Genomic DNA, 27,675 nt, shown 5'->3' with positions numbered 1-27,675 from the left:
CCAGTATCAGTTTGGCTCTACTATAAACAGGCAGGCAAGTATGTACGTGGTTGATGGAGACACACAACTACAAGGCAGTAAGTCTGCGCAGGCTTTTTAAATGCTTTTGATTTCTTCAGGGTGGTCTGTGTAATGTCTGTGAGCCTGTTTTTCCATTTGTCAATACTATCAGTTGAGATCCTATCCAAGCTGTCAGCTCTTTTTCAACAATAGTCCCGCAGTACACACAGATGCCTCTCCTCTACACCACCGCGCCGAGCGCTCCTGATCTGGCTGCGTTTCTAGCATAAAAGTGATGACTGGTCACGGGTCATTTGGGTTGTGGTGGGGAGGAAGGGCGATGGTGGCAGTTGTTTTGATTTGTCTGAAATCTGTGCTGTGACAAAAACAACAGAATTTTCCACCCTGGAAATGCCACCTCCCCCACCCCCCTCATCCCCGCTCCACCAGGCCCACCCAACCTACCCTCACTTTGGCCTGGCAGCTAAATCCAAGCCTTTGTGTCCCACATAGTTGTATGGATTTGTCAGCAATGAGGCATGGGGGCGGGGGGGTAGATGGGGTGATGATAACCAAGCAAGTTTTCCCTGTAAAGGGGGAAGTACAACTGAATAAAGCAAAGTATTGAATTAGCACTTTTAAGCAATTTTCTTTCATTAATCCCAAACCCAAAGCTTTTTTTTTTCTCTTATAGATTAGGAAAGCAGTGAAACTGGAGAGTCCCAAGATAAGCTTTTTCTAAGAGACTTGCTCCAGATTAGATGCTGAAAGCCCCATATTAATAACCCCACGCATCACAACCACGGGTCTCTAAAAAGAGGCTTGGACAGAGCACCTGCACCTCAGGAAAAGGAGGGCATCTAACCAACACGGACATAGGAATCAATGAGATACTCAGAGAGTTAATAATGAATCAGCGAAACTCATAAAAAATGGCAGAGTACATGTATTCCAAGAAAAGGGTCTGCATGAAAGCAAGATTGTTCCAAGATAATGTGGGAGAGACCATTTTGGCTGAAAATAGGGGGTGGGGTCATATTACCGATGATAATCCACAAGCAGGTTTGACCACTGGGTCAAAGTGACACCCTGCTTTCATGGTGTATGTTAGCACACAGTGCAGCTCACACAGCCCCCTCCAAAACATCGCCAGATACAAACTGTTAGTTAAATGGTTATAATTTTTGATTTCTGATTTCCTTTTGGGTGACAGTGTTACATTGTTAAAATTTAAAGAGTCCCTACACACGGTGTCTGATCGATACACTTACATTGCCATTCTTATTGTCATGTTGGCAATAAAATTCATAAAGAAGACCCAAAAACACCTGACAAATTACAAGGCCAGAGCGGCATGTGGTGAATGAAAAGCTCCTTTAATGCCCTGCAGTGAAAACAAGAAAAGGTGCTGCACACTGAGGCAAGGTGCCATGAAAGCCATGAAATCCAAGTAAACTGGGAACCAAGAGGAGAATGTGACTAGACTCAGTAACACGAGTTAGTTAGAACAAACAACCTGACAAAGACTGAGGGGAAAAAACACAGACTAAACTAAGACACCAGACAGAGGGGTAATTATGCACAGGTAAAGACAAAGATGGTAACAATGAGGGCAGGGAAAGGAATAACGGAGGAAGTTAAAAAAAAAAAAAACGCTAGAGAATAAACTCACACAGACAGAAGATGCAGACAGCGTGAAGACGAGGCCAAAAAAGAGGTTGAAATTAAGGGTAAGAGAATTAAAAAGAATATGGCATGTATTGCCACAGTGCTTTAATAAGACCTACTGTGTGCAACTTTTAATTAGAAAACTGAAACTTTTTTTTTTTTTTATTAATGATAAAATGTGACCTCTCAAACTTAGCTATAGTCCTGAGTGCACCATTTCAATCACAAGGGAAAATGTGTTTTTGTGCCTGGTGAAAGGCATTTAATCTTAAAAAAAAAAAAAAAGCAGTGTTTTTTATGATCATCTTTCAGCACTTTGAGTTTAACTTGAGCCTGTCCTACAGAGAGAATATCAGTGCATTACGGTCAAGATAGGCTTGAGCGTGCACAAGGGCATATCAAGATGCTAAAAATGGAATGATTAAAAACTCAATTTCCTACATGTGCCTTTTATGTCGATCAGTAGAAACTTCAGAAAACACTCCACAGCAGCATTTCGATTTGACTGGAAGCTCCACTCTGCATTAAAGAAAGAAATATGATCTTGAACAGATTTCAGCGCTGGGGTCGTGAGAGTCAGCCGAAGCAAATCCAATCAATCTTTGCCTTTCGTGACCTTACTGTATTTAATAATGGTGGGACAATGCTACAGGAGGACAAGAAAAAAAAACAAAAAAAAAAAACAGTCGCATTGATTTGTTCTCTTTATCCCTCATGTCACATTACTAAAAGCAGCGGGGGGGCAGCATGTGCAGGGTGTCCTTATGACCTTTGGTAGTGGAACATGCCTTTCAATATTTCATGGCTTTCTATCCACGGACATCTGATGAGTGCCGCAAAGCAGTCCAGGCAATGTAAGGATCAGGCTTTGAGCGAATAACAACCTGACAGTGCAGCAAATTTTCTTTGGTTGTTATCTGCTATTGAGAAGCACGGTGTGAAGGGGCACAGCATTGATACAGGATGTGTGCTGCATTATAAGGTTAATCCTTATGTCAACAGACCCACAGATGGACTGACCCTGCTGGGAGTGTGGTTTTTTTTTTTTTTTTTTTTTGGGGGGGGGGTGTCAGTGTCTGTCTGGTTTTGACAAACAGGAGTTAGGAGTGAATGAGATGGGTAAAAAAAAACAAAAACAGACGGCTGAAAATAAATAAATACGTAAAAAAGTCAAAAAATGTTTCATGACCTGATGTCATTAGGAAGGCGAAAGCAGAGCTGTAATCCTATTTTAATCGCAGTGGATTTATTAAACAGGAGCAGCAGGTTTAAATCTCAGCAGATTACACAGACGGCCCAAGGAGATGTGGAGAGGGGGGGTCGGAGAGGGTTGCGTAATCCAGTGCGCTTAAGGTGATATGGTTCATTTTTGAGAAGTCAGGACTGACGGGGGTTGGGGGGGGGGGGGGGGGGGGGGGGGGGGTCAGAGGTATCTTTAAAACGTAAAGAGCCGAGTCCTTTCAGATTGTGACGAGTTTGCCGATGCTTTGTTGGATCAACATCTTAATTTTTAATCTTTTAGGATAATTACTTCTGGCAAAATTAAGACAGACTGCCAGCTGCTGATGTTACCAATTATTTGGGCAGCGCGCGAGCCTCGGTGTCCCTCGGAGTCGGTGCAAATCTTCTTGGCATCCTTTGTAAAAGACTGCGATTCTTGTGAAGAATGGGTTAATCCCAGGTCACGCCACATCTGGGCTTAATCAAGTTGGGCCTTAACAGGTCATGTAAAACATGCTTCGACCTTCAGAGGTCACCGGCAGGAGGAGGTTCCAGAACAATAGCGGTGTGAGTGGCAAGCAAGGAGGGGGGGGGCTATTCTTGAGAGAAGTGGACAGTTACTTCACAAAGTACAAAGGCACCTGGGAGCTACAGTGATTTTCTTACATAACTTACAATTTTTAATATTGTTACTTTAATATAACTGTAAGAAATTCTTTTTACCCATTCGTCTGCAAAGACAGGAAGAAATACTGTGAAACTCGTCACAGGACGAGGCCCAAGTTAAGACAGTCTTATGCCCTTAAAAATGGACTCGTAACATGCCAGCGCACTCTTCAGAGTGCTGTCACTGATCTTTGCCTTTGCCAGACGCTTCATGTAAAAGAATGCCAAGCTCTCCATCTGTTGGCTGAACTTGGCAAACGTCTGTTTGTGACAGAGCACCGCTTTGATGGGGAGCCATTTTGAGCCATTTCTCTCAACTTTAGAGGTCCAAGCAGGTACGGCGCGCTTTCAAATACCTGGACTTTGTTTTCTCACCATCTATGCTGTACAGTCATGTGAAAAAGAAAGAGCATTCAGTGGAAATTGTTGACTTTTTTTTTGACATATTTGAAGAAGCCAAAGCTTTCATCCTCTCTGAAACAGTAACTTCTGATGAAGGTGATGTATTTTATAGTGGTGCTGAGCAGCATCACTAGAAAAAAAAAAAAGTTTTTCAATCAGTGGAGAAAAAGTTCTTCAGTGGAAAAAGTAAGTAAGTCTTTGGCCTGAGATGCTAGCACTGCTCTCATAAGCAGAAATAACTTCCTGTAGGAATTCTGCATGATTTCCCAACAGTCTCTGATCACTGTTTGGTTGAAACATGTTTTCCTCTGGAAAAGGTTCTTTTTCTTCTTCTTCTTCTTCTTCATCATCACTTTTCCTTTCTGACAAATGTCCTGACATTAAGTTCAAGCACTCTCTGCAGTCGTTGAATGAATATCTGCAAGTTGTTCAGACACTGAGGCACTGAAGGCATCCCAAACCATAACATTCCCGGACGGTTATCTTTAGTCTGGACCAAACTGTGACCGGACTCAAATAACAGGTTCCACTTGTCACTCTCTGAAGAGTGACAATGGCACTTTCTTCGTTAGTTTAAACATTAGCATGAGTCACACTAATTCACAAATTCTCAGTCATGTATTGTTCATCTAAACGATTGAGTCAGCTGGTCTCCACTGGCTCTGTTGATCTTGATCTGGAGCCCCTAATTTGAATTTTATGGATTTACTTATCCAGTTCAGGGTTGCAGGAGGCTGGAGCCTATCACAGCTGTCACAAAAGATTTACATTTTACACAGAATCACAATTTTTTGGAATTGGGGTTGTTTGTTTTTGTTTTTTTGCATAATTACACACTTCCTGTTTCGCAGGGTAGCAAAAGGCACATCATATTGTTTTTTTGCTTTGTTTTATTTTGTTTTGTTTTTTTGTTTTTAATTACATTAGAAAAAAAAAAGCCTTTTTCATCAGCTGGGACCTGCTCCAGCACCCCCACGACCCTGAACTGCGGTTGAAAGAATGGATATATAAACCTGTTTGGTTATGTTTTCTTAATAAACTCTGTATACTATGAAGGCATTTTATTATTTTTTTTTTTTTCCAGATGATGACTGACGAAGCTGAAGGACAGACTTACTATTCCAAAAACCACTGCCTGTGCATGTGACCTGTCAGCTAACTACTACCATCTGCTGGATAATAAGTGTATTGCCTTTCCGTTAAACTAAAGCACTCTATATGTACATGTATACATGATGGCTACATTAGAGGGCCTACTGTTGTGCATGGCTCTATATATAACATTTTGCAATAACATATTAAACAGAAATGTAAAAGGCTGCAAATCAGTGTTAATGTATAATACAATTAAATACTGTGCGCCATTTTAATTCAACTGATTTTTGATTAATTTAATTTTTCTTAAAATCTCATTGTGGATATGTTTGCTATTACATTTATTAAGTAGTCTAGGAGTCCCCCGTGATCACTTTATTTCATTTTGTTTATTCACTTTTCTTTATTTTGTGCTTTCCATTTTCGCTTTCCATTTATTGCAGCCTTCAGGATGAAACGTTCATTTCAAATTATAAACATAAATCCGTTTAAAGAACGCATCGTTAGCGTTAATTTCCGCAGCGTGCCGCTGGTAATTACATCATAATTCACTTTATGTGTGTCAGTGCGCGTGTAGTAACAACGAAACACCAGCAGGGAGCAGACAAGAGCGCAGCCGGCATGGAGGCCGTTTAACCTCCATCATCCGCCCGACTCCTTCCTCTTCCGGTTACGGTGACAGCAGGTATGGCCGTCCCTGCTTTCCTCAGAAATATTATGAGTTTAAAATCGACTGTAATCCTACGTTTTAATAAGCAGATGTGGTCGAATTTAAGCAAAGATGATATTCACAGGAACTGTTTGCCCTGAGCTGTGCGGTTATTTCATGATTAATCGGATTTAACGGCACAGTTTTTGAAGCGTCTCCTGTGTTCTGAAAAGGCCGCTCTCTGAATACTGAGCGCAGCCGGCTTATCTTTCAGCAGCGTTTAAATGGGTCCCTAATATATAAACTGGCTACAGGCAATATTTCTTTTAAACGAGGCCGGTTAATGTTTAGTAACCCAGCATTAAAGAAATTGATCGTTAAACACTGTTAGCGCGGTTAGCATGGCAGTGGTGTTACACAGCTCATTGAATATTGTTTGTTTTCAGCTTCAAGATGGTGCAGCGCCTGACTTACCGCCGTAGGTTGTCCTACAACACTGCCTCCAACAAGACCAGACTGTAAGTAAGCTCTCCGTTGTCTGTTCAACTTTCTGCATGCTCATTTATGTAGAGCTGGTAACCTGGCTGTGACACATACATATATGTAGAAATGTGTTCGGCTACCCAGGCACCGTAGCTGGATATGAGCTAGTAGCTAAATCTGATACTGTGCTTCTTCTCTGAGGTTATGTTTTTGTGAGTGGCCCCTCACAATAAAACTGAACTATCCTCTTTGTGCTTCTGTGAAGCTCACGGACTCCTGGTAATCGTATTGTGTACCTGTACACCAAGAAGGTCGGCAAGGCTCCCAAGTCAGCATGTGGCATCTGCCCAGGAAGACTGCGTGGAGTAAGTAAATCCATTGTAACCTGAGGAAGGTGCTTTTCTGCTTCCCAGCACACTGTGTGTATGTGTGTTTTGAAACTTGTGTATTTGGGGGGTATTGTGGCCTTGGATACTGGTGTCCCTCACTGCCAGAGTAGATAAGGTTGAGTTACAGTAAAAAATATTAGTGCAGGAAGCTGTTGAACCAATGAGGCAAATTACCAACAAAACTCTCCTGAGTTTGTCTACATATGTCAGCTTTCACAGGCACAGAGACAAATCACCTGTTGTTGTGTGTTCTGTTGTCTAATTCCTAAGTACAGCATTATCACTCCCTGTAACCACTGTGTAATGGCTCCTGCCAACTCCGTTTTAGAGAGCGCCTCGGTTTTGTAATGGTGCCAGAGTTTGTTTTTGATCTCAACATGTCAGTTCAGGTTCTGCTAACGTTATGGGTGTATGTCACTTATTTTAATAGGCAAGTGATGGAAAATGTGGGTTATGTACTACTTCTCACACTCTGTCTGTAAACAGTCAGGCTGCAAGCAGTTCTGTAGAATTACTGAAGAACTCTTTGATTCAAAATTTAGTAAATGGGTTGCAAATTAACACCGAGGAGGTGACACAGCTGGAGGAATCCACATGTGGAATTTTGAAATCCAGTTAAAAAAGGAATTACAGAACAAAGTTTTAGTTCCTTAATTCAAAGGGGCACGTAAGTTTTAATAAGATGTTAATTCAGCTACTTAAAAATGTTTAAAAAATACCCCTTTGGTTAGTTTCCTCTGCAGTGAGCGCAGCCAGAAAACTGCTGATTGGAGAACTGAATTTGATTCTGGTTTTCAACCTCAGATATGTGGATCATTATCTTCTGCTTTACTGGTTGTCTGTTCAGAATATGAGGAGAAATTAAGGTCACTCCTCTATTAATAAATAGTCTTTATACCTCAAAGTACAAACCTGTTGAGGAAGGTCGTTATAACTAAGTGTTCATACCTAGAAATATGATGATTTCAGGGGTTTTCCTGGTTCAGAAAGGGTTTTCACTAACACCTGTGAATAATTTGCATAGTGTGTTTTAGCCGTTTTTAAAGTAAATAAATAAATAAAATGAATGTACCCTGCTACTGCTCTTCAGTAAATGAAACCCAGACTTGTGATCAAATTTGAGGTTTCTCGATGCAGGAAAATGCTTGGTGTATAAAGTGTAGTACAACTGCAGTTTTAAATCAGATTACTACAGGATCTTTCTATGGTCGTATTAAAAACTCGAGCCCTGCCAGCACTGTAGTGACCGTCATTCGTATAGGAGTGTGTATCAATCCCGCTCTTGCTCCACTTCACCCCTACAGCTTTGTATCATCAGCGCTGTGTGATCCGCTGCAGGCAGGTCTGAATCCAGCGAATCATGTTAGTAAGATAGCAGAATGCTTTTGGCATATAGAAGCAAACACAGGCCACAGTTTGATTGCTTTCAGCATGCAGGTTAGAAACTGTTAACGTGGGTGGCAAAGCTTTTCTCGGGTTGTACCACTAAAAATGTCTTTGTGCAATTACTTGTTACTCTGTTGTTCTCAACAGCCCTGTGTGTGTGTGCTCTTACAGATTCGCGCTGTTAGACCTCAAGTTTTGATGAGGCTCTCCAAGACCAAGAAGCACGTTAGCAGGGCCTACGGAGGATCCATGTGCGCCAAGTGTGTGCGTGACAGGTAAAAAAAAAAAAAAATGCACTTCCCTTCATCTCCTGACTCTTCTTGCAGAGAAAATGGGACTGATTCGGGCGTTGGCCTCGTTTCTGCCCAGACTTCGTTTTGAAGGCGCTGAAAATACAAACTTTTTTTGTAAGCTGTGAACAGCTGACACATTATGTTAAATGCTCTACTTTGCTTTTATTCTTAGGATCAAGCGTGCTTTCCTGATTGAGGAGCAGAAGATCGTTGTCAAGGTGCTCAAGGCACAGGCACAGAGCCAGAAGTCAAAGTAAACTGTGTATTTGTATTGCCACAATAAAAATGTCAAACAAGTCCAATCCCTGTTGTGAGTTATCTTTAAAATCTGCCAGATGACACATGCAGAGCCATCTGCTGTGGTTGGATTAAGTAAGCAGCTGAAATAAACTTTTAGATAAATGTTTAACAAACGCAAAATTGCCACTCAACAATGTTAGAAGCATAAAAAAGGTCACCTGGACAGTCCTTCACAGAGCTGTCACAGGGAGACTTTACAAACATGTCTTTGGATTGTGGGGGGGATAAAGCGAGTGCCTCAGCTCAAACCCCACAGTAGATTTTTGTTGATCGATTTAGGGTAACAGAGGAGTGGTGGTGTGTTTGTGGCATGTTAAGGTGCAGTTCTGCTATGATGGATTGACACTGGTGTAGGTACATATTAACATACGCCAGTGGCAGGTCCCAGCTGAAGTCCCAGCTGTGTGAAGTCTTTTTATTACTGCCTGCATTTCCTGTGATTTCTCTGTACATCTAAGTGCAATATGAGTGTTGGATCACAAGTAAGTACAGCACAAAACATTGTTGCAAAAGCTGCAATTTTTGGGCTCAGGTGCATCCCTGTGCCATCATCTAGATGTGCTACGTAAAAAGTGGCACTGCATGAGAAGAACCTGAAAAATGTTTTAGCATCAACTGTTAACTTCATAATTTAATATTGTGATCATTTGAGTAAAAGCCAAAAACCTTAATTGTACAAGCATTTCAGCATCAAAATGTACCAGCTACATTGAACCTGCACTAAAATGAAGAATTTGAATAAATGTGGCTGTTTCCAACCACCAATTCATGCTGTGATTCAGCAGTGTTGGGCACTGTAAGATAAGCAGCACCCTGGGAGGGAGTCAGGGAGGCCAGTCAGCTTTTAGAGGCACTTCCTGTCTGCGTTTTACATGCCAAAAAATGCATGACTGCAAAAATCCAATAACTGCATAGGTGTCAGTCATAGTAAAGAAAGCAATCGTTTCAATATGCATGTTTCCTAAAAGGGTGCTTACTCTTAGTACATACAACACCAAGTAAATTATAACTGGTCCTCTGCAACTTCCTATGAAGGATGAACTCAAAAAGATTAAATACTTGAATGAAAACCATAAAGCAGGATCATGCTGCCTTTCACAGTGAAAGGAAAAATAAAAACATAAGCTTTAACCAATTAAAGGTGACCTGTTAAATGCACTACAGTGTATCCTATCTGTAAAATGAATGAAGCCGGTTAAAAAGGAGCTTGTTGGTAAGGTTTATTAATAAACTGACGATGGACGTTTTCAAACCCTCTGAAATGTTACTGTCGCTTTAAGACACGACACCGTAAAAACCTCACCCAAAACATGCATTTATTTAATTAATTTTTTTTTACTGAACATTGGGATAATATAAATACAACTACAATATGCTTTTCAAGCTAATGACTCAAAAGTCACGATTAAAAATGTTAACAACAGCATGTTTGGAGAAAAAAAATTATAGTACTTCCGGGACACGTCGACCAAGTGTCTGCGCCTGCGCATCCAGCGGCGGAGAGAAGCTGTCCAGTGGTGATTTGGAAATATATTCATGCGCTATGGAGACTTTATACAGTATACCGTTTGTTGTGCTTGAATGTCCCAACATAAAACTGAAGAAGCCGTCATGGCTGCACATGCCGTCGGCTATGACTGTATATGCGATCGTTATCGTGTCCTACTTTCTCATCACTGGAGGTAAATGGTCCTGCTAAGCTAACGTAAAAGCCTAATGGCTAGCCGGTTAATGCTAGTGGATGTTGTATTTGTTGTATCAGCAAAGTATTTAACGCTAATACACAGTTATGTGCTCTGTTAGATTTTCAGTTTTTTTTTTGTTGCACTTGTAAAACAGCGTGTATTATATCACAAAACAACAAAAGAGAGAAACTAGCATAGCTGAAACTACCTGAAGAAGGTCTGCTGGTTTGCTTTATCTTCATCTTGCAGGAGTTGTAGATCACTTATCTTGTGAGCATTATCTGCTGCCTGTTCAATCAGACCTTATCTTAAACTTTTTATTCTTTAAATACTTAGTGCTTTGTTGTAATTATCTGTGGTCTTAATTCATTGTGAATTAAAGCTTCTTGTCTCCAACCACTGTACAGGTATCATCTACGATGTCATTGTTGAGCCACCAAGTGTGGGTTCAATGACTGATGAGCACGGACACCAGCGGCCAGTTGCCTTCTTGGCATACAGGTGTGTGTAAGATTATTGGCATTAAACGTGATCTAAAGAATTGGCTTGAAGCTGAATCCTGGTTATTTGTTTTCCAGAGTAAATGGCCAGTACATTATGGAAGGACTAGCATCCAGCTTCCTCTTCACAATGGGAGGCCTGGGCTTTATAATCCTGGACCGCTCCAATGCACCCAACATTCCCAAACTCAACCGCTTCCTACTGCTTTTCATTGGATTTGTCAGTGTGCTCCTCAGCTTCTTCATGGCCAGAGTCTTCATGCGCATGAAGCTGCCGTAAGTGAAAACTCATATTCAGATCCATATCCATGCCAAATATTTGTCATTCCAATCTGAGCTTACAAAGTCGACTAAACGAGAGACTGAGTTGTTGATTGCAGTACTGAGAAATGTGTTTTTTATAATTGTTGTCCAAGTTTGTATTATTTTGTCTTTTGTCTTTTCAGGGGATATCTCATGGGCTAAACTCACAGTTTCTCTAGCCGATTCAGAAGAAGACCATATTAAATATGTGGGAAGCTTACATGCAGTTCTGTTAAATTATGGATACAGTCAACCCTTCATCAGCAACAATTAAGAACTGAAAGCACTGACCTTGCTGAAAAAAATTTGACCAAACTACACTGACAGTTACATTGGTTATATCTTTGTTTTGGAACTTCCTTTCCAGTTTTCTCTAAATTTCCCATGAAGCTGGTGCAGCAGAAGGTCTTTACCAGACTTTTGCTTAAATTCAACTCTCTGCCACATAAACTCATCATGACGGCACAGCATCATTACTGATTTTGCCATGCGCCCTTGATAAAAGCAAGCAGATGTTCTGTCAAGAAGGGGAAATGGATCTGGAGAAGAAAAATGGAAAGGAAGTTGGTGAACACTGATGGATGCAGTCACCAGTTTATAATTAGGATGAGCACTGTGTGAACCACTTACATGGGTGTCTGAGTAATATTTCAGATGTACGTTTTTGTATAGAAAACTTTAAACCTTGAAGGCCTCAAACCAGTCACAGTTGCATTTTTGTACAAGATGGTGAAATAAACATTTTCACACCTTCTTTCTGTTGTTATGAACTGTTGAAATAGTTCCTTAATGTTTTAATAGGACAAGACATCGGGAAAAATCTTCTTTTTTTTTTTTTCTTCTGACTCTGAAATTCTTTGATTTGATAAAAAGTCATTACTTTTGAGAAGACTGTTGCACTCAAGTTTGCATCAAGAGCCAATTGTGGTGTCTGAGAAATATTGAATATTTCATTTTCTCTCCAGAAGGTGGCATCATCGGATCATCAGGCAATAGTGTTTTCTGAACCTAAAAGGGACAATGCATATTATGCTTAACAATCCATGCACATTACATGAGGGCTCAAATTCATCATGTAAACATGCCAGATTTAGCCATACAGGCTAATTTTCATCTGCAATCCAAGGCAGCGCTATAAAAAGGCAATACTTGTGATTGCATTTTTTAATTTAACATAAATACAGATGTGATTTTTTTTTTTTTTTTTTTGGTGTGCAATTTTGCCTTAAGTTCAAAATCAGATCTGCTGCATGGTCCTGCAGAGATATTATAAATATTGCGGTTCTGTACTGCATATAGCATATTGCCTTCTGGTAATGGGGTTTTGCAGCTCTTTATATTTTCAAGGAGGAAGAAACAGACTGATCATCCCTACCTGTGAATAATGATCGTTCTGTTCTACAGATGCCTAGCACTAAATAAACCAGCACAAGGCTTTGGCCAGGATGATTCATGTTTCCTCCACTATTAGCAGTGCTTTGCCTTTTGCCTCCAGATAATGCTGCAAATCACTCATTTTTGTATACTCCTGAAGAACACATTGTCTTCTCATATTGAGAAGATCAATAGGGCATGTCTCACAGAAGGAAATTATACAGTTCATAATGAAATCATCATGTGAGTACACATGGTAATACAGGTCACACCTATATGCCCAAGTTGCACTGCTATGACTTGGTCCTACCAAATGTTGCAGCGGCTCATTTTCCTTTTATTCCTTGGGGGGGTTGCTGGTAGCACCTCTCTCCCACTCTGCATGTTGAGTGGGTCCCTGTGGATCCTCTCATCCTTGTCATATTGGACTTCAGCCAACTCTTTGCATCCCGAGCCTGAGAGAACACCTTTATTGTCTTTTACGAACAATGTTTTCCCTCTGCACCGCAAATGAATCACTTTCTATATGAGAACTCCTAACATGCAAGTAATACACTCATTTTTGGAACCCAGTTTAGTATCTGGTAATAAGGAAAATGGGAGCATTGGTAAATAATTGCAGACTTGTCAAACAATGACTATGTTTGGTTGAGGCTCAATAAAACAAAGATCCTATGCAGGTGTATACACAGTACATCAACTTTTCACTTTATTATTTTCTGTGTCTTTGAAGAAGAGCTTCTCCATCTTTGGGTCAGGAATCCCCTTTTATAGCAACCAGATACTACATACAGTATTTTATTTAATACAGTCTAATTATTTCACTGTAAAACATGTAATGACCTATACAAGTAAAGCTGTAGTTTAATGCTAAATGCACAGGAGGATACTGATGCATATTTTGATATATACATATTTTAATGTATTCATTTCTGATTCGCTGATATCGTGAACATTTTACTAAAAATATAAGACTTATGTACCATGCTAACTCACTGTTAGAAAAATTATCAAAGTCCAGAAACACACACACACACACACACACACACACAGCAGTCAGAATAAAGAACAATGAAAGATTTATTTATGTGCACGGGAGCCTTTACATTTTGGTGAGAAACAATGCAAAATGGCTCACTCCGGCAGTCCCTGTTAAGACTGTTGGTGTATTCTTTTGCTGTGATTTACTGTCATACACCAATCAGCTGTACAGACAGGTGCTGGGAGGAGGCATGATAACAATAAACACACATGCTCCAAGTGATTATCTTTTTGGGCCTGCTGCTCTTCCCCAGAATGCTGTGTTCATTTCATCGAGGTCAGCACACAATACAGTTACACATTCTTTCAGGCAAACATCCTCACACAGCACATGACTAAGAGTTAAAAACAGAAGTTTATGGGTGGCTTAGTGGTGAAGCCGGCGAACACATACACATGCAGCGCTGCGGCGCAAGCTCGAGTCCCAGCCTGTCGCCAGTTTGCCAGCGTGGCTTCCCCTGTATCTTTCCCCCATTTCCTGTCTCCCTCCACTGCAGATAAAAGCCGCTGTGGCCAAAAATACAAACAAACCCTGGCAGCACGGTGGTTAGCACTGCTGCCTCACAGTTAGAATACCATCTGGAAGGCCTGGGTTTGATTCGCCCTTCCTCTATCTGTGTGGAGTTTGCATGTTCTCCCCGTGTCTGCGTGGGTTTTCTCCGGGTACTCCGGTTTCCTCCCACAGTCCAAAGACATGCACCTACTGGGGTTAGGAAACTCTAAATTGCCCGTAGGCATGAATGTGAGTGTGGATGTTGTCTGTCTCTCTGTGTTGGCCCTGCAACAAGCTGGCGACCTGTACAGTGTACCCTGCCTCTCGCCCTATGTCAGCTGGGATAGGCTCCAGCCCCCCCCATGACCCTGAACAGGATAAGCGGAAGTGAATGAATGGATGGATGGAAACAAAAAAACCCAGAAGTTTAGCATAATAAAAGCATAATGATTATAAACATTTATACGTTTTCCAACATTCACATAATTAAGTAAATTTTTATGCAGCAAGTCAAAAACATGCTACACATGTTATTATGCAAATATTAAGAAAAAATACCTGAGAAGATAGCGCAATCTAATACACCAATCAGGCATAACATTATGACCACTGACTGGTGAAGTGGATAACACTGATTATCCCTTCATCATGGCACCTGTTAGTGGGTGGGATATATTAGGGAGCAAGTGACCATTTTGTCCTCAAAGTCGATGTGTTACAAGCAGGAAAAATGGGCAAGCATAAGGATTTAAGTGAGTTTGACAAGGGCCAAACTGTGATGGCTAGACAACTGGATCAGAGTATGTCCAAAACTGCAGATCTTGTGGGGTGTTCCCAGTCTGCAGTTGTATCTATCAAAAATGGTCCAAGGAAGGAGCAGTGGTGAACCAGCAAACAGGGTTATGGGCGCCCAAGCCTCTCTCATGCACGTGGGCAGTGATGGCTGGCCCGTGTGGTCCGATCCAACAGACGAGCTACTGTAGTTCAAACTGCAGAAAAAGTTCATGCTGGTTCTGATAGAAAGGTGTCAGAATACAGTGCATCACAGTTTGTTGCATATGGGGCTGCATAGCTGCAGACCAGCCAGGGTGCCCATGCTGACCCGTCACCCGATGAAAGCATCAACAGTGGGCACGTGAGCATCAGAACTGGACCACGGAGCAATGGAAGCAGGTGGCCCGTTCTGATGAATCACGTTTTGTTTTACATTGCGTGGATGGCCGTGTGCATGTTCGTTGCTTACCTGGGGAACACCTGGCACCAGGATGCACTATGGGAAGAAGGGAAGCCAGCAGAGGCAGTGTGATGCTTTGGGCAGTGTTCTGCTGGGAAACTTTGGGTCCTGCCATCCATGTGGGTGTTATTTTGACAAGTACCACCTACCTAAGCATCGCTGCAGACCGTATACATCCTTTCATGGAAGTGATATTCCCTGATGGCTATGGGCTCTTTCAGCAGGATAATGTGCCCTGCCACAAAGCAAAAATGGTTCAAGAATGGTTTGAGTAACACAACAACAAGTTCGGGGTGTTGACTTGGCCTCCAAAATCTCCAGATCTCAATCCAGTCGATCATCTGTGGAATGTGCAGGACAACGAAGTCCAATCAATGGCGGCCTCACCTCACAACTTAAATGACTTTAAAGGACCTGTTGCTAACATCTTGGTACAGATACCACAGCAAATCTTCAGGGGTCTAGTGGAGTCCATACCTGGACAGTTCAGGGCTTTTTTGGCAAAGGGGTGAATACAGTATTATGTAGGTGGTCATAATGCCTCAGTGGGTCAGGACTGTTAAGTCTGACGTCATATCCGGGTCCAAATGCTCCTAAATAAACAGCAATGGCATAACCATTGACTGTTCACTATTAAAGATGATTGTAACATACCTTATCAACTGCAGCCATTTCTGCTTCTCTTTCTCATCGTTAAAATGGCAGCTGAGTGTGTTTTTTTCAAATCGGATCAGTTAAAACAACCAGGGGTACAGCATTGTGGCATATTGATCACGTGACAGTTTGGACCTGGAAATGGAATTCTACGTCATCACTTAACAACCGGATACAGTATTAGGCATAGACATACAGTATACAGTATGTGTATGGTATTAGGCAGGTGGTCATAATGTTGTGCCTGAATGGTGTATATACACAATATATTAGTATTTTTTTTTTTCATTAAATTACGTTCTAAGGCTCATTTCCTTCTAGAGTTGTGCCACCAAAGTTTATACTGCCTTTATCAGTTTATGTCAGAGGCCTAGTGTTTGTTCACAGGCAGCTTTATTTCTTGAGGTTTTTGTTTTGGTTGATTTGTTGAGGAGACCCTTGACAGCTTCCTTTGCTGTGTAACACACCGCCGTGTCCGTTTTCATCAGCAGGCAGCTTCAGATAAAAAAATTGTGAACAAATGAAGTCAAAATGAAAATCAATGACAGAAAATTAAAAAAAAAACAAAAAAAAAAACTTTTTGATATGCAGCAAAGTCAAACTTACCTTCCTTTTATTGCCTCCTTTTTCTAGAATCAATGTGTTATTCAGCTTCAGGCCTAATGCTTCCTCCAGTTCTGGAAACAGACATATTAACACACACTGTATTGCTAAGAGTTTACTAGTCTGTTGCTGCACACTTTGATCCTTTCAAATACACACAAGCCGCAAAGACAATAAAAAGGAAATACCTGTGAGAATAATGTCAATTTTCTCCACGACCAGGTCAGCATCTTCTGTAGTGAAGCACATTGGGGGCTTAAATTTGAGCACATTGCGATGAGGTCCATCGGCACTAAGAAGAATGTACTGTTCCTTTAACCTGGGAAGTATCAAAGTATCAATCATTTAGCACTCTGTTGCTATTGAGTAATATAAAGGTATTTCTCACAGCACATTTTCTGACCTATAGCAGTAAAAGCAGCAGAGGTAGAAGTCATAATATTAACAGGTAAGGCACCCTGATTGGATGCAGCTTTAATTGCTGTTGTTTATTATACATGGGCTTTTCCTGTTGTAAAAAACTGCCAAAATATCTGTTATATCTGTCAAAGCCACGAACTTGTCTCAGTTACCTTGAAGATGTCCTTTGTCAACACTCTGACATGCATCAGTTATAACATTAATGATACGAATACGGGTCTGCCACTCCAAACACATCATTTTTCTACCTACAGTGTTAATGTTGTGAGGGGACGTATTTCAATCCCCCCCCAGCCAAGTAGCTTTTAGCACCTAAACCTCAATCAGTATATTTTATTGCCTAAGCCTAGATTTAGACAGCTCTGCTGCCACAAGGACAGGGCTGGAGTCTCTCAACTTTCATTGTTTGAAAGGTGCGGTAAACCCTGGACAGGTCACCAGACAGACAGAGAACCACACACTCTCACTCTCATAGACACACCTACAGCTAATTACCCTAACAAGCATGTCTTTGGACCATGGAAGGAAGCTAGGCCACTTGGAGTAAAACCATACAATCACAGTATGGTTTACAATCACAGTTACTGCCGTGCCACACAAACTCACCTATATATGACTTCCTGTGCCTCCGCTGTAGCAGGAGTGAGCTTCAACCTATCCCTCACGAGCTCCACGCCAACAAAGAGACCACGGCCCCTGCAGGATGTGACACCATCTGGCTTTTTAAGATATTCATTTTACATTTTTTTTCTAAAATCATTTTCAGGGACACATGTTGTTCTCAATGGTAGAATTAAACAGGAGAGCGAAAACCAAGGAAAATGCGTCATGGATAATCACCCATAAAGCTTGACTACAAATACCTCGCTGCAAGAGCAGTGCTTAAAAAAAGTTTCACAGCTTAAAAACGTTTCACTGTGAAGCCACTCAGATGTGTTGGGCCAGGATTTACAGGAACACAACTTTGAAATACTCTGGTATTAAAAAGTGTCTGATGTAGCAGCGCTGCAGGATTAGTTCTAAAGTACACGGACAGCTTATCAGCTGTTGCACGGTGTCACATGCTGCGTAAGCGCACCTGATATCTCCGATCAGCAGATGCTTCTCTTTCTGCTTCTCCAGCAGACTGGTGAGGTATTGCCCCACACGCAGCGCTTTACCCTGCAGATCCTCTTTCTCAATCACGTCCAGGACGGCCAGACCAATGGCGCATGACACTGGATTACCACCAAACTGAGAACACAGTTAAGCAACAGACAGAGGAAGGATGACACCAAGATCAGGTTGCCATGTCTCATCAAAAAGCAAATCTGCTACACCCTACAATCCATAAAGGTTTTGATACTCTATGTTAATCACATACCTATATGGATTTTTTTTTTTTCGTGTGGCTGATAACAGATCAAAAATCAAATGGAGGATTACAAATCAAAAGAGAAACTCAACTAATGTATTTTCTGACCAAAAACACATCGAGAACTCTTTTTTTTTTCTTTCACAGGAAATCACTACAGTTTGAGACTCTCAATGGAAGAAAAAAGCTGGCCTGAATGGAGCATATTTTCCACATCAGGGGGAAAACAGATGTGTGGATGTGCTTGGAAACTGTAGAAAAATATGTCAAAGATCCAATCTTCTGTATTCTGCTTTTGTATCTTTTATATTAAACCATGTCTTCAACTTTTAGTATACAAAAGTATACAAAAAGTATACAAAACAAAAGTATCACTTGCACAGCTGTTTATTACACTACATAATGTTCTTACTGTATTGAAGTACTCCATCCCAGATGACATGAAGGCCTCAGCCACCTCTTTGGTCGTGACAACACATGACATAGGGTGGCCATTGCCAATGGGCTTTCCCATCGTGACAATGTCAGGCACAAAGTCCTCTCCCTGAAGCTGGAAGGCCCAAAAATGGGAGCCCACTCTACCAAAGCCCACTTGGACTTCATCAGCAATAAAAACGCCCCCTGCCTCGCGTACATGTCTGCAGAGGAGCAGAGAAATCAGCGGGTGCAGAAGTAGGCTCAGGCTGTCAGGAGTGTGATTTCTTGGGTACATACTGTGCCACTTGCTGAAAGTAACCCACGGGGGGAATGACCTGCCCTCCACAGCTCTGCAGTGACTCAGCAATAAAACCAGCAATCTGCACAAGAGAACAAACATGCCGAGTTAAAGCCGGATAAAGAGAAAAACAAGAGGAGACGTCCTGTCATCTTTGACCCATAGCTCTTCATTCAGCTCCACTTTTCAGTTGGCTGTTACAGGAGGTCACTGTGGTGAAAATTAAAACTTCTTGACAATCTCTTGATAGCCACATGTACCATCAGCATAGTATAACAATGTATGTTACCTATAGCTCTCCAGTGTCTCAAAAAGAACTGGAGTCTTAAGCTGCAGTTCAGCTTAAACTTTCATCAGAAACTTCTAAAAGTGTTGTCCTTCTTGCTACTTGGCATTACTAGACATATGATTATATCCACTGACGTGGATATTAAAGGTCAACAAGCTTGGAAACTTGGTAGTCACACTCAAGGAAGGATCTGAAGCTGGGAATCAGGAGAAACTGTGAAAGAGGGCTGAATGGAAAAATCTAATGAGTGCTGATTGAGTAAAGTGTATTCATTCCTGAGGAACTGACATTAAACAATTCAGACTTCACTGTGACGAACGTTTGAGTTTAAATTATACAGACACTGTGGTCCATGCTGCTTTAGAAGCATCTGTGTCCATGCTTAATATCACAGTCCTATAATCATACCATTGCATTTGTATACCAACTCTATAACACTGCACAACTTTCATGATTTTCCTGGGATTGATAGACAAATATTTTTGCTCTCATTAACTGTACCTTGCGTCCTTTCTTGTTGGCTTTGTTTATTATATCTTTGACTTCATCTGCATACGCTTTGGCAGGATCGGGGTGGTCCGCTCTGTATTTGCCTCTGTACACATCTGGACTTGGAGCCTGCAGGGAACAAGAAGTAGTTACATTCCTCAAAGGTACTGACAAATCCTTAATATTCTTTCATTCTAATTGGATTTTAAGTATACAGCACACCAAGTGGCAAGTGGCTAAATGACCTATTATAAAAAGCCCTATGGCAGCAGGGATAGGCTCTTCCACCCCACCCCCGTAACCCTGAACAGGATAAGCGGAAGAGAATGGATGAATGGATGGATGGATGGTCACACAAAAGCAAGTACTCAGTGAGTGGGAGACCGGTGTTGTTCAGGTCACAGGAGAACTCATTTTAATGAAAACTAGCTAGTAGTTTGTTGTGTGGCTTAAAAATGTTATTGAAGAGAGAAGCTGCTGGTCTTCTAACAACATTTTATATGAGCTAGATATGATATTTGATCCCTGGAGATCAAATATGTGAATGTCTTTCCTACTTAGCTGAGCGAGTGGTTCCTTTCCTTTCCTTTATTTTAAACTTCGAGTTTTATCACTGAGCACTACTATCCCCTTACCTAGCCACTTGTCTTTTTTTTCAACCTAAATTGCTCCACAACACAATTCCCCATTGCATGGAGTGTAACATATATATATATGAAATTAAACCATCTTCAATGTGAATGTGTTAAAGATGATCATCCTGAAAATACTCTAAGATATCTGAGTGTTCTAACAAGTAGAATTTAAAATTCCTGTCCAGTATGTGGTGACACATTTGGCTACACTGACCCATCCAGATTTGTGTAGGCATGTGCAGACAAATTTGTGGAAATCTGTGACAGCACAAATTCTGTTGTATTTGTGTTTACATGTCCTGCACAGCCTAAGCAGAACAAGGAGAAATATCAGTCAGCTACTGATATGGCACACAAGATAATCCACAGTTTGATTCCTTGGTGTCTATTATCATGAACAAACTATGCAAGCTTGTGTGAGCAGAAAGAACTGCACGGCCTTTGGCGTGAAACAAGAGATCAGTATTCCACAAGTTGACATATCAAACTACACTAGTGTTCCAAAAGGACAGAGGAGACTGTGGAAAACTTAAATAAAGACTCTGGATGAATAGTTTTGGCGCATTTTGTCACAGGACCCTCAAAAAAGAAGAACAAATGAATCTAAAAATTTGGAGGTACAATGACCTCTGTGTGTGTGTTTGTGTGTGTGTGTGTGTGTGTCACTGCAGGACTGGGCTTTTTTGGTTAATAATCTGCTTTTCTGTACTGCCATTCTTCTCACTGTGTTCCACTAAAGCTACAACTTGACACCAACAACAAGCTTCTGTCTTACAGAGTCACTTTGGCACTTTGGTCTTGTTGAATCTATTCTATTTTTGTGTCTCATTCAGGTTCTCTCGTATCTACACACACACACACACACACACACACACACACACACACACACACACACACACACACACACACACACACACACGTGTGCATGCTGGACACTCAGTAGGCTGCTGAAGCCCAGCAGAGCAAGCTGAGTTATGGTGTTTTAATAGTGTGCATGCGGGCAGCTGAGGCGAGAAAAAACACTCACCACGTGGACAAATTGATTCTGCTCAGCGTCTGACAGCTGGTGGAACTTATATGGACTGATGTCAATGAGTGATGAGACGTGGCCATGGTACGCACTGCAAACAAAGAAAACACAGACTGTGGACCAAAGCAGTCAATTCAATTAAAACACTGACACATGAAGACAAAGCTGCTCTCACCACATGGTGCACAAACCACTAAAAAGTAAGACTTTTACCAGCTCATTATCACCAATACATATTGATCTGGCAGAGGTGGGTGATTTTATAGAACGACTGCGTTACTGCAGCACTTACTTTTCCAAAGTGATGATATCTTTGTGGCCTGTGTATTGCCATGCTAGTCGGAGGGCCAGGTCGTTGGCTTCAGAGCTGAAGTTCAAACAGGCAAGGGTTACTTTGAGTTACTCAGTCACCACAAAATACACAGGTTAAGCTACTGATATCACTTGAACGTAAGCAGCGGTTTGCTGTTTCAGTTTCCACTTTGAGGGTATCCAAGGTTAGCACCTATGTGCAAAAACCTGGCTATGCATGGAGAGCTCTAGGATTTCCTCACCTCTCTGACATCACATGAAGCCATTTTCATCAGTTCAAGCAAGAATGAACCTATTGTGCTATCTTTGCCCCAGTTGTCTGTTATTGTCTGAGACTCGGTGCCTCTGGCTGTTTAGCTCGAAGAGCTCTCAGCGTTGGAAGTAAGGAAGCCAAACCAGAGACTGTCCCAGACTTCTAAAAAACACACAGAAGTGTGTGCATGGCAGTGTGCACATACTTTGGGCCACTGTGTGCTGTAACCAAGTCTGGCTGCACACAGGTGCACTTTTATACTCCTGCACGCATCTTAACAATGTCTGTGTTATGTCACATTTATTTCCCTGTCTGAGTGATAAAGGCTGATAAATACTGTCTGTGTGTATATGGATTACTATCTACAGCGTTATTGCCCTGGAGCGGATAATTCTTGTTCTTAATTGCAGCAAGGGGTGTAAATAGGTCACCGTGAAACTTTGGTTTTCTCAACTTTCAGTGAGCTGCTAAGCAGACTAACAATAGTACTGTTGTCAGTAATGTAGCATCTATATCTATATGAAAATCTAAACAAATAGAAAGCTATAAAACTGTGCGATCCGATCCTCTGCATTTGAGTGAGTCCTCTACTCATACAGGCTTCTTGATTACACTGACAGGACTATATGTTTGCACTTCAGCCTGCACTACTGCAATCTTATAATTTACAGTGCTTTGAGAGTCACAGTAATTTGCGGCAGGACTTTATCGCTCATGTTCACCGCATGCAACATCTCCTGTAATCATCAAAGTCTCTCTCATTATCTGCCTTCACTATGCCTCCCACTGATCCACACCCAAGAATAAAACACGCCTGGCTTATCTTCCCCCATGTCGCCTTTTGTCGTTTCATGAAAACATGTAAACCTACCCAGAGTTGACAAAGTAACAAACAGCCAGTTTGTCGGGCAGTGTGGCCTGCAGCCTCTGGGCATACAGGACAAGATTGTCATGCAGGAAGCGTGAGTTGGTGTTGAGTAGTTCCATCTGCTGAGCTCCTGCCTTCACCACATCTGGGTGACAGTGGCCCACTGAGAAAGGGAAGAAAGAATTAGAATTCCTGACACCCCCCCAAAGAAGAGAGACACACTCATTTGGTTGTAGTTTGTGGTCAAAGAAAAACATGATCAGGCACATAATGAAAGAGTGCTGATTTAGGACAGCACTCTTTCATCCCTGTGTCATCAAGTATAATAAGCTTGTTTTGCTGTTTTGGTGTAAGTGACACCATCAGAGTGTTATTTCTAACACTTCCTGCTTTGTTTCTGTGTAGTTGCTGTATATACCACTGTACGTGTGTTTACCATGAGCCACATTGTTAATGCAGTCCAAGTAGCGCTGTCCATTTTCATCATACATATACTGGCCTTTGGCTTGTACAATCTTGATTGGGTCGTGGCTGAAGAAAATCTTACAAGATGGCCTGCAGCGGAGCAAAAATGAATAGCGGCAAATGCAGAAAGTGTGCCTAAACTCTGGGTCATCTATGGGTTTTTATGTTGTAAAAAGATTCATAAAAAGATTATGAGTCATAGACCCGACACTAAAATTCTCAACTGTTTAATTTGCACACAAACGAACTACTGTTGTTTACAGTTAATGCAGTGCATCATCAAAACTGAATTGCATTATTTTATCTACAAATACAATAAATGTCACAGACATTCTTGAAATTTCCTTATAAACAAAGTTTATGTCCTCTGTAAAAAATGGACTCCTTACAGCTCACATAAAGAAACTTTTTTTTCAGTAACATAAATCTTTTGACGACTGTCACATTCACATTCTGCATTTCGTTGCTTTGTCCTTGTGACATAAGCAATGACAGTAAATTGAATCTAATCTAAAAATGTAGAAACTTGTTGCTGTGGAATAAGAGCAATTATCTTACCCGATGTACCTCTTCCTCAGGTCTATCGTCTCCTTTTTCTCAAATCTCTCAGCAGACATCTTGATGTAGTCCAGCTGGAAAAAGCTCGAGGAACATCTGCTCGAGCCGAAACGGACCTGCTTTATACGCGCGCTCGCACGCGCGCGCGCAATTGCTCAACTGTACCGCAGCTGGCGCCGCTCTCCTCAGCTGCGATCCTGTATGGAAAGTGAAAGTGGCCAAAAGTGCTCAGACTTCACACGCTAACCTACACATTCATGGCTAAAAGTTTCAAACATTAAAAATGCAACAACTTGTAAACAGCAATCTTTCCAGGTCGATGCCGATGCCGTTACACATTTAAAAGGTTTCAGTTTCAGTATGAGAACGAGTAGGAATGTACTGAATTAATCCACTGGTTAAAAAAAAATTTTTTTGTTCATGTGTACATGATGCAGTCAGTTTAGGCGTGAACTAATATGGCAGTTTGCTGCACCTGATCCTGCATTAAGGTCAGTTTGTTTGTAATGAATTAAACACCAGTAAATAATTTACTTGTTTAGAGCAACATTGCAAAATGAAGAGAGCACGCATGTAACGTTCATCCATTCAATAAAAAGATTATGCAGTTGCATTGCATAGATCCAGATAGATCCATGTCGTTTATGCCAAATTCTGACCCTACCATCCAAAACATCACAGAAATTGAGACTCATCAGTCACGGTTACATTTCCCACAAAGTTGGGAGCCTGAAATTGTCCAAAAGACCTTGGCACGCTGAAGCATTAAGAGATTTTTTTCATTGGTACTCCTGAAAAACAATCCCATACCGTGACCACCGCTCCACCAAACTTCACACTCGACACAATGCAGTCAGACAGGTATCCTTCTCATGGCAACCGCTAAACCCAGACTCATCCACCAGATTGCCGGATGGAGTGATTGTGTGATTCGTCAGTCCAGAGTCCAGTGGTGGTGTGCTTTACACCAGTGGTCCCCAACCTTTTTTGAGCCACGGACCGGTTTAGTGTTAGAAAATGTTTCCACGGACCGGCTTTTAAGGTGTGGCGGATAAATACACCACAACGCTCTCTGGACGCCATGGTAACTTTAAACATGCCTTCAAAATAAGATACACCTCAAAATCATGCATACAGTAGAAATCTTCTCAGTCGGGTTCAGATGCCCTATAGAATTTCATCCGAAAAAAAGAAATCCGTCTCAAGTGTAAGTCAGATAAAATCCGATTCTTGGGGTCTAATATCGAATTTCGCTGCAATTGCTTCTGCTTCATCTTTTGATTTGCTTTTGCAAATTTTATAATCTCATATTTTTGCTTGTTAGTTTGAGTTTGTAACTTAAGCTTGCTTCCTGCGCTGCCATGATTGTCTACAGTGAAATGAACTGATCTAGACACTAAAGCGATCTCCAGTCGTTGTTAGTGTGTGCAGTTGTGCATGAACGAGCCGGTGCCTGGAGGTGAGCGGACATGAGCTGAGGAGGGCTTTAGCCTAAACTCATCCGACTTATGGATCACATGTAATTGGAAATGTATTACAAAGGGGGCAGATTTTTCACCCGAGGTAGGCGAAAATCCGACTGATTTAGGTGACATTTTATTGGAATTAACCTCAGGAAAAATCGGGACCTGCAGATGCCATTCGACTAGAGCGAAAATCCGATGTGTGCGACTTCGACTGAGGCGACTTTTGTATAAAATGCATGAAAAATACAACTCACCATAACGCTGAATCAGTGTGAGCCCTGAGCTTGTTTCTCTATCCCTCGCTACCTCGCTGTTTCGCGGGTTTTCAATCAATATTAGTGTAAAATATTTATTGCGGTATTTTCGCTGTTTCTCGGGTTTTTGCGGTACTTGTTCTTCACATGCGTAGTACGTGTTGTACAGTAATGTTTATATATTTTGTGTATAAGTGTGTGGGGAGGGTTTATAAAAACTTAAAATAGTGTATAACTACTAAAATAATGTGTAAGTATTAAAATAAATATAGCGTCCCTACTTCGTGGATTTTCACTTAGCGCGGGTGGTCCTGGAACGTGACACCCGCGATAAGTGAGCGATTACTGTACTAATTTTTGCTGGCTTGTGGGTTGGATGGGTTCGGCCTGCACACACCAACACAAGCTTTGATTTCACATGGAGAGTGGCTGCAGAGCCGCGGTGTCGAGCGCCGGAGAGAGTCAGCTTGATGGCTGGGTCCGCCTTACTGCGATCCCCGTGTTGCTAAATAAAAATGGTAAATGGACTAGTTCTTATATGGCGCTTTTCTACGCTTGTTGAGTACTCAGATATTTAAACGAGCGTAACGTTGATCACCCAACCTATTTCGTTAGACAGGTACGGGAACCAGCGAAGCTTGTGGGTTTAATTTTAGCGGTGACTATCACCTGACCGAGACAAGAGTCCTGACACAAGCCACGTCGAGAGAGTCATAGACGGATGTAACGGAGACAATCCGCCAATTTTTCAAAAATAAAACATGTTCAGCCTCAGATAAGTGAAACGGAAATAATGTAAGTCATTTAGTCTGTAAGCGCAGCCCGGTACCGGGTGTTGTGCCAAAAAGTGATCGGCTGCCAAAAATTGATTGCCAGAAAATGATTGCCCATATTTAAACTGTTGTAAATGACTTGCTGACCTATAATCTGTGAAAAATATGTCAAACATTTCTCTCGTGAATTATATCAAGTCATTTTGAGTGAGAAACAACATTTCTGTCACAAGGTAGAAGCTGCAGTCAGTTTTTGGCAGCGACTTTTATATATTCTTTATTTATCAGGGTAAAAACTGTGATTGGTTTGATTTTAAAGAGAAATCTGGCCAAGAGGGCAGCAGAAATCAGAACAAAACAGCTAATTTCTTCATTTTATATTTAAGCCCTTCATAAATCCTATTGACTACACTCTATTCACCAATATAATCAAAGACATTACACATAAAAGCACATAGAAACATTGGAAATCACTTTATGGCAGCCGATCACTTTTTGGCACAACACTGGTCCGGGGCCCGGGGGTTGGGGACCTCTGCTTTACACCACTGCGTTGTGCTTGGTGATGTAAGGCTTGGATGCAGCTACGTCATGGAAACACATTTCATGAAGCTCTCTACGCATTGTTCTTGAGCTAATCTGAAGGCCACATGAAGTTTGGAGGTCTGTAGCAATTGACTCTTCAGAAAGCTGGCGACCTCTGTGCACTATGACCCTCAACATCAGCTGACTCCACTCTGTGATTTTACGTGGCCTACCACTTCGTGGCTGAGTTTCTGTCGTTCTGCATGCCTTGGTTGTAACCAGTGTTTCCCAGCAGAATATTGCCCAAATCGTCACATGTGCATCAGTGAGCCTTGGTTACCCATGACCCTGTTGGAGATGCTCGGAGTCGTTTAGCCATCGCAATCTGGCCCTTGTCAAACTTGCTCAATCCTACGCTTGCCCATTTTTCCTGCTTCTAACACATCAACTTTGAGGATAAAATGTTCACTTGCTCCCTGATATATCCCGCTCACTAACAAGTGCCATGATGAAGAGATAATCAGTGTTATTTACTTCACCAGTCAGTGGTGATAATGTTATGCCTGATCGGTACATGTATTTGCTTTCAGTGTACATAATATTTTGTGATTCGGTGTTGTTAGGGAACACAGAATAGGTCTTTTTTTTCTCAGGTGTCTGTGTGGGTTCTCTCCACCTACTCCAGTTTCCTCTCACAGTCCAAATGGCTGTGGATCTATTATCCCTGTGATAGGCTGATAATAGGTCCAGGGCCCTATCCTACAAAGCAGGATTTTGGCTTATCCAGGTAACTTCGGGGTTAACCCTGGATTTCACTTCTTACCAGGGTA

The 27,675-nt window shown here is 41.5% G+C and overlaps 3 protein-coding genes across 3 annotated transcripts; 2 read left to right on the top strand and 1 right to left on the bottom strand.

Annotated features, from left to right (window-relative positions):
- Positions 1–5,648: 5,648 nt before the first annotated feature.
- Positions 5,649–8,554, top strand: rpl34 (ribosomal protein L34). Its single transcript, XM_030722654.1, has 5 exons — positions 5,649–5,737; positions 6,148–6,219; positions 6,450–6,549; positions 8,131–8,234; positions 8,425–8,554. Exons 2-5 carry the CDS (start codon positions 6,155–6,157, stop codon positions 8,507–8,509), a joined length of 354 nt encoding a protein of 117 aa, XP_030578514.1. The 5' UTR covers positions 5,649–5,737; positions 6,148–6,154; the 3' UTR covers positions 8,510–8,554.
- Positions 8,555–10,020: 1,466 nt separating this feature from the next.
- On the top strand, positions 10,021–11,794 carry ostc (oligosaccharyltransferase complex subunit). Its single transcript, XM_030722637.1, has 4 exons — positions 10,021–10,234; positions 10,645–10,738; positions 10,816–11,013; positions 11,184–11,794. The coding sequence occupies exons 1-4, from the start codon at positions 10,096–10,098 to the stop codon at positions 11,200–11,202; spliced, it is 450 nt and encodes a 149-aa protein (XP_030578497.1). The 5' UTR covers positions 10,021–10,095; the 3' UTR covers positions 11,203–11,794.
- Positions 11,795–15,962: 4,168 nt separating this feature from the next.
- On the bottom strand, positions 15,963–24,802 carry etnppl (ethanolamine-phosphate phospho-lyase). Its single transcript, XM_030722730.1, has 14 exons — positions 24,638–24,802; positions 23,828–24,024; positions 23,241–23,359; positions 22,808–22,967; positions 21,664–21,738; positions 21,369–21,462; positions 19,719–19,835; positions 18,928–19,010; positions 18,626–18,851; positions 17,938–18,092; positions 17,466–17,555; positions 16,628–16,758; positions 16,443–16,513; positions 15,963–16,331 (listed from the first exon to the last, which is right to left on the bottom strand). The coding sequence occupies exons 2-14, from the start codon at positions 23,884–23,886 to the stop codon at positions 16,230–16,232; spliced, it is 1,482 nt and encodes a 493-aa protein (XP_030578590.1). The 5' UTR covers positions 23,887–24,024; positions 24,638–24,802; the 3' UTR covers positions 15,963–16,229.
- Between the last annotated feature and the right edge of the window lie 2,873 nt (positions 24,803–27,675).

Source organism: Archocentrus centrarchus (genome assembly GCF_007364275.1).
Source record: "Archocentrus centrarchus isolate MPI-CPG fArcCen1 chromosome 18 unlocalized genomic scaffold, fArcCen1 scaffold_23_ctg1, whole genome shotgun sequence".
NCBI classification, from domain to species: domain Eukaryota; kingdom Metazoa; phylum Chordata; class Actinopteri; order Cichliformes; family Cichlidae; genus Archocentrus; species Archocentrus centrarchus.
The sequence above is the reverse complement of the archived record's forward strand: the minus strand, read 5'-3'. Positions and strand labels throughout refer to the sequence as shown.

Bases quoted from the DNA above. Each gene is read 5' to 3' on its own strand.
- rpl34 (XM_030722654.1), top strand. From the start codon at position 6,155: ATGGTGCAGCGCCTGACTTACCGCCGTAGGTTGTCCTACAACACTGCC. The intron at 6,220-6,449 runs GTAAGTAAGCTC...GCTTCTGTGAAG, and splicing joins GCCTCCAACAAGACCAGACT to CTCACGGACTCCTGGTAATC. The intron at 8,235-8,424 runs GTAAAAAAAAAA...TTTTATTCTTAG, and splicing joins GCCAAGTGTGTGCGTGACAG to GATCAAGCGTGCTTTCCTGA.
- ostc (XM_030722637.1), top strand. From the start codon at position 10,096: ATGGAGACTTTATACAGTATACCGTTTGTTGTGCTTGAATGTCCCAAC. The intron at 10,235-10,644 runs GTAAATGGTCCT...ACCACTGTACAG, and splicing joins CTACTTTCTCATCACTGGAG to GTATCATCTACGATGTCATT. The intron at 10,739-10,815 runs GTGTGTGTAAGA...TTTGTTTTCCAG, and splicing joins GTTGCCTTCTTGGCATACAG to AGTAAATGGCCAGTACATTA.
- etnppl (XM_030722730.1), bottom strand. From the start codon at position 23,886: ATGTCTGCTGAGAGATTTGAGAAAAAGGAGACGATAGACCTGAGGAAG. The intron at 23,360-23,827 runs GTAAGATAATTG...GCTCCGCTGCAG, and splicing joins CTGAGGAAGAGGTACATCGG to GCCATCTTGTAAGATTTTCT. The intron at 16,514-16,627 runs GTATTTCCTTTT...GTCTGTTTCCAG, and splicing joins AATTGACATTATTCTCACAG to AACTGGAGGAAGCATTAGGC.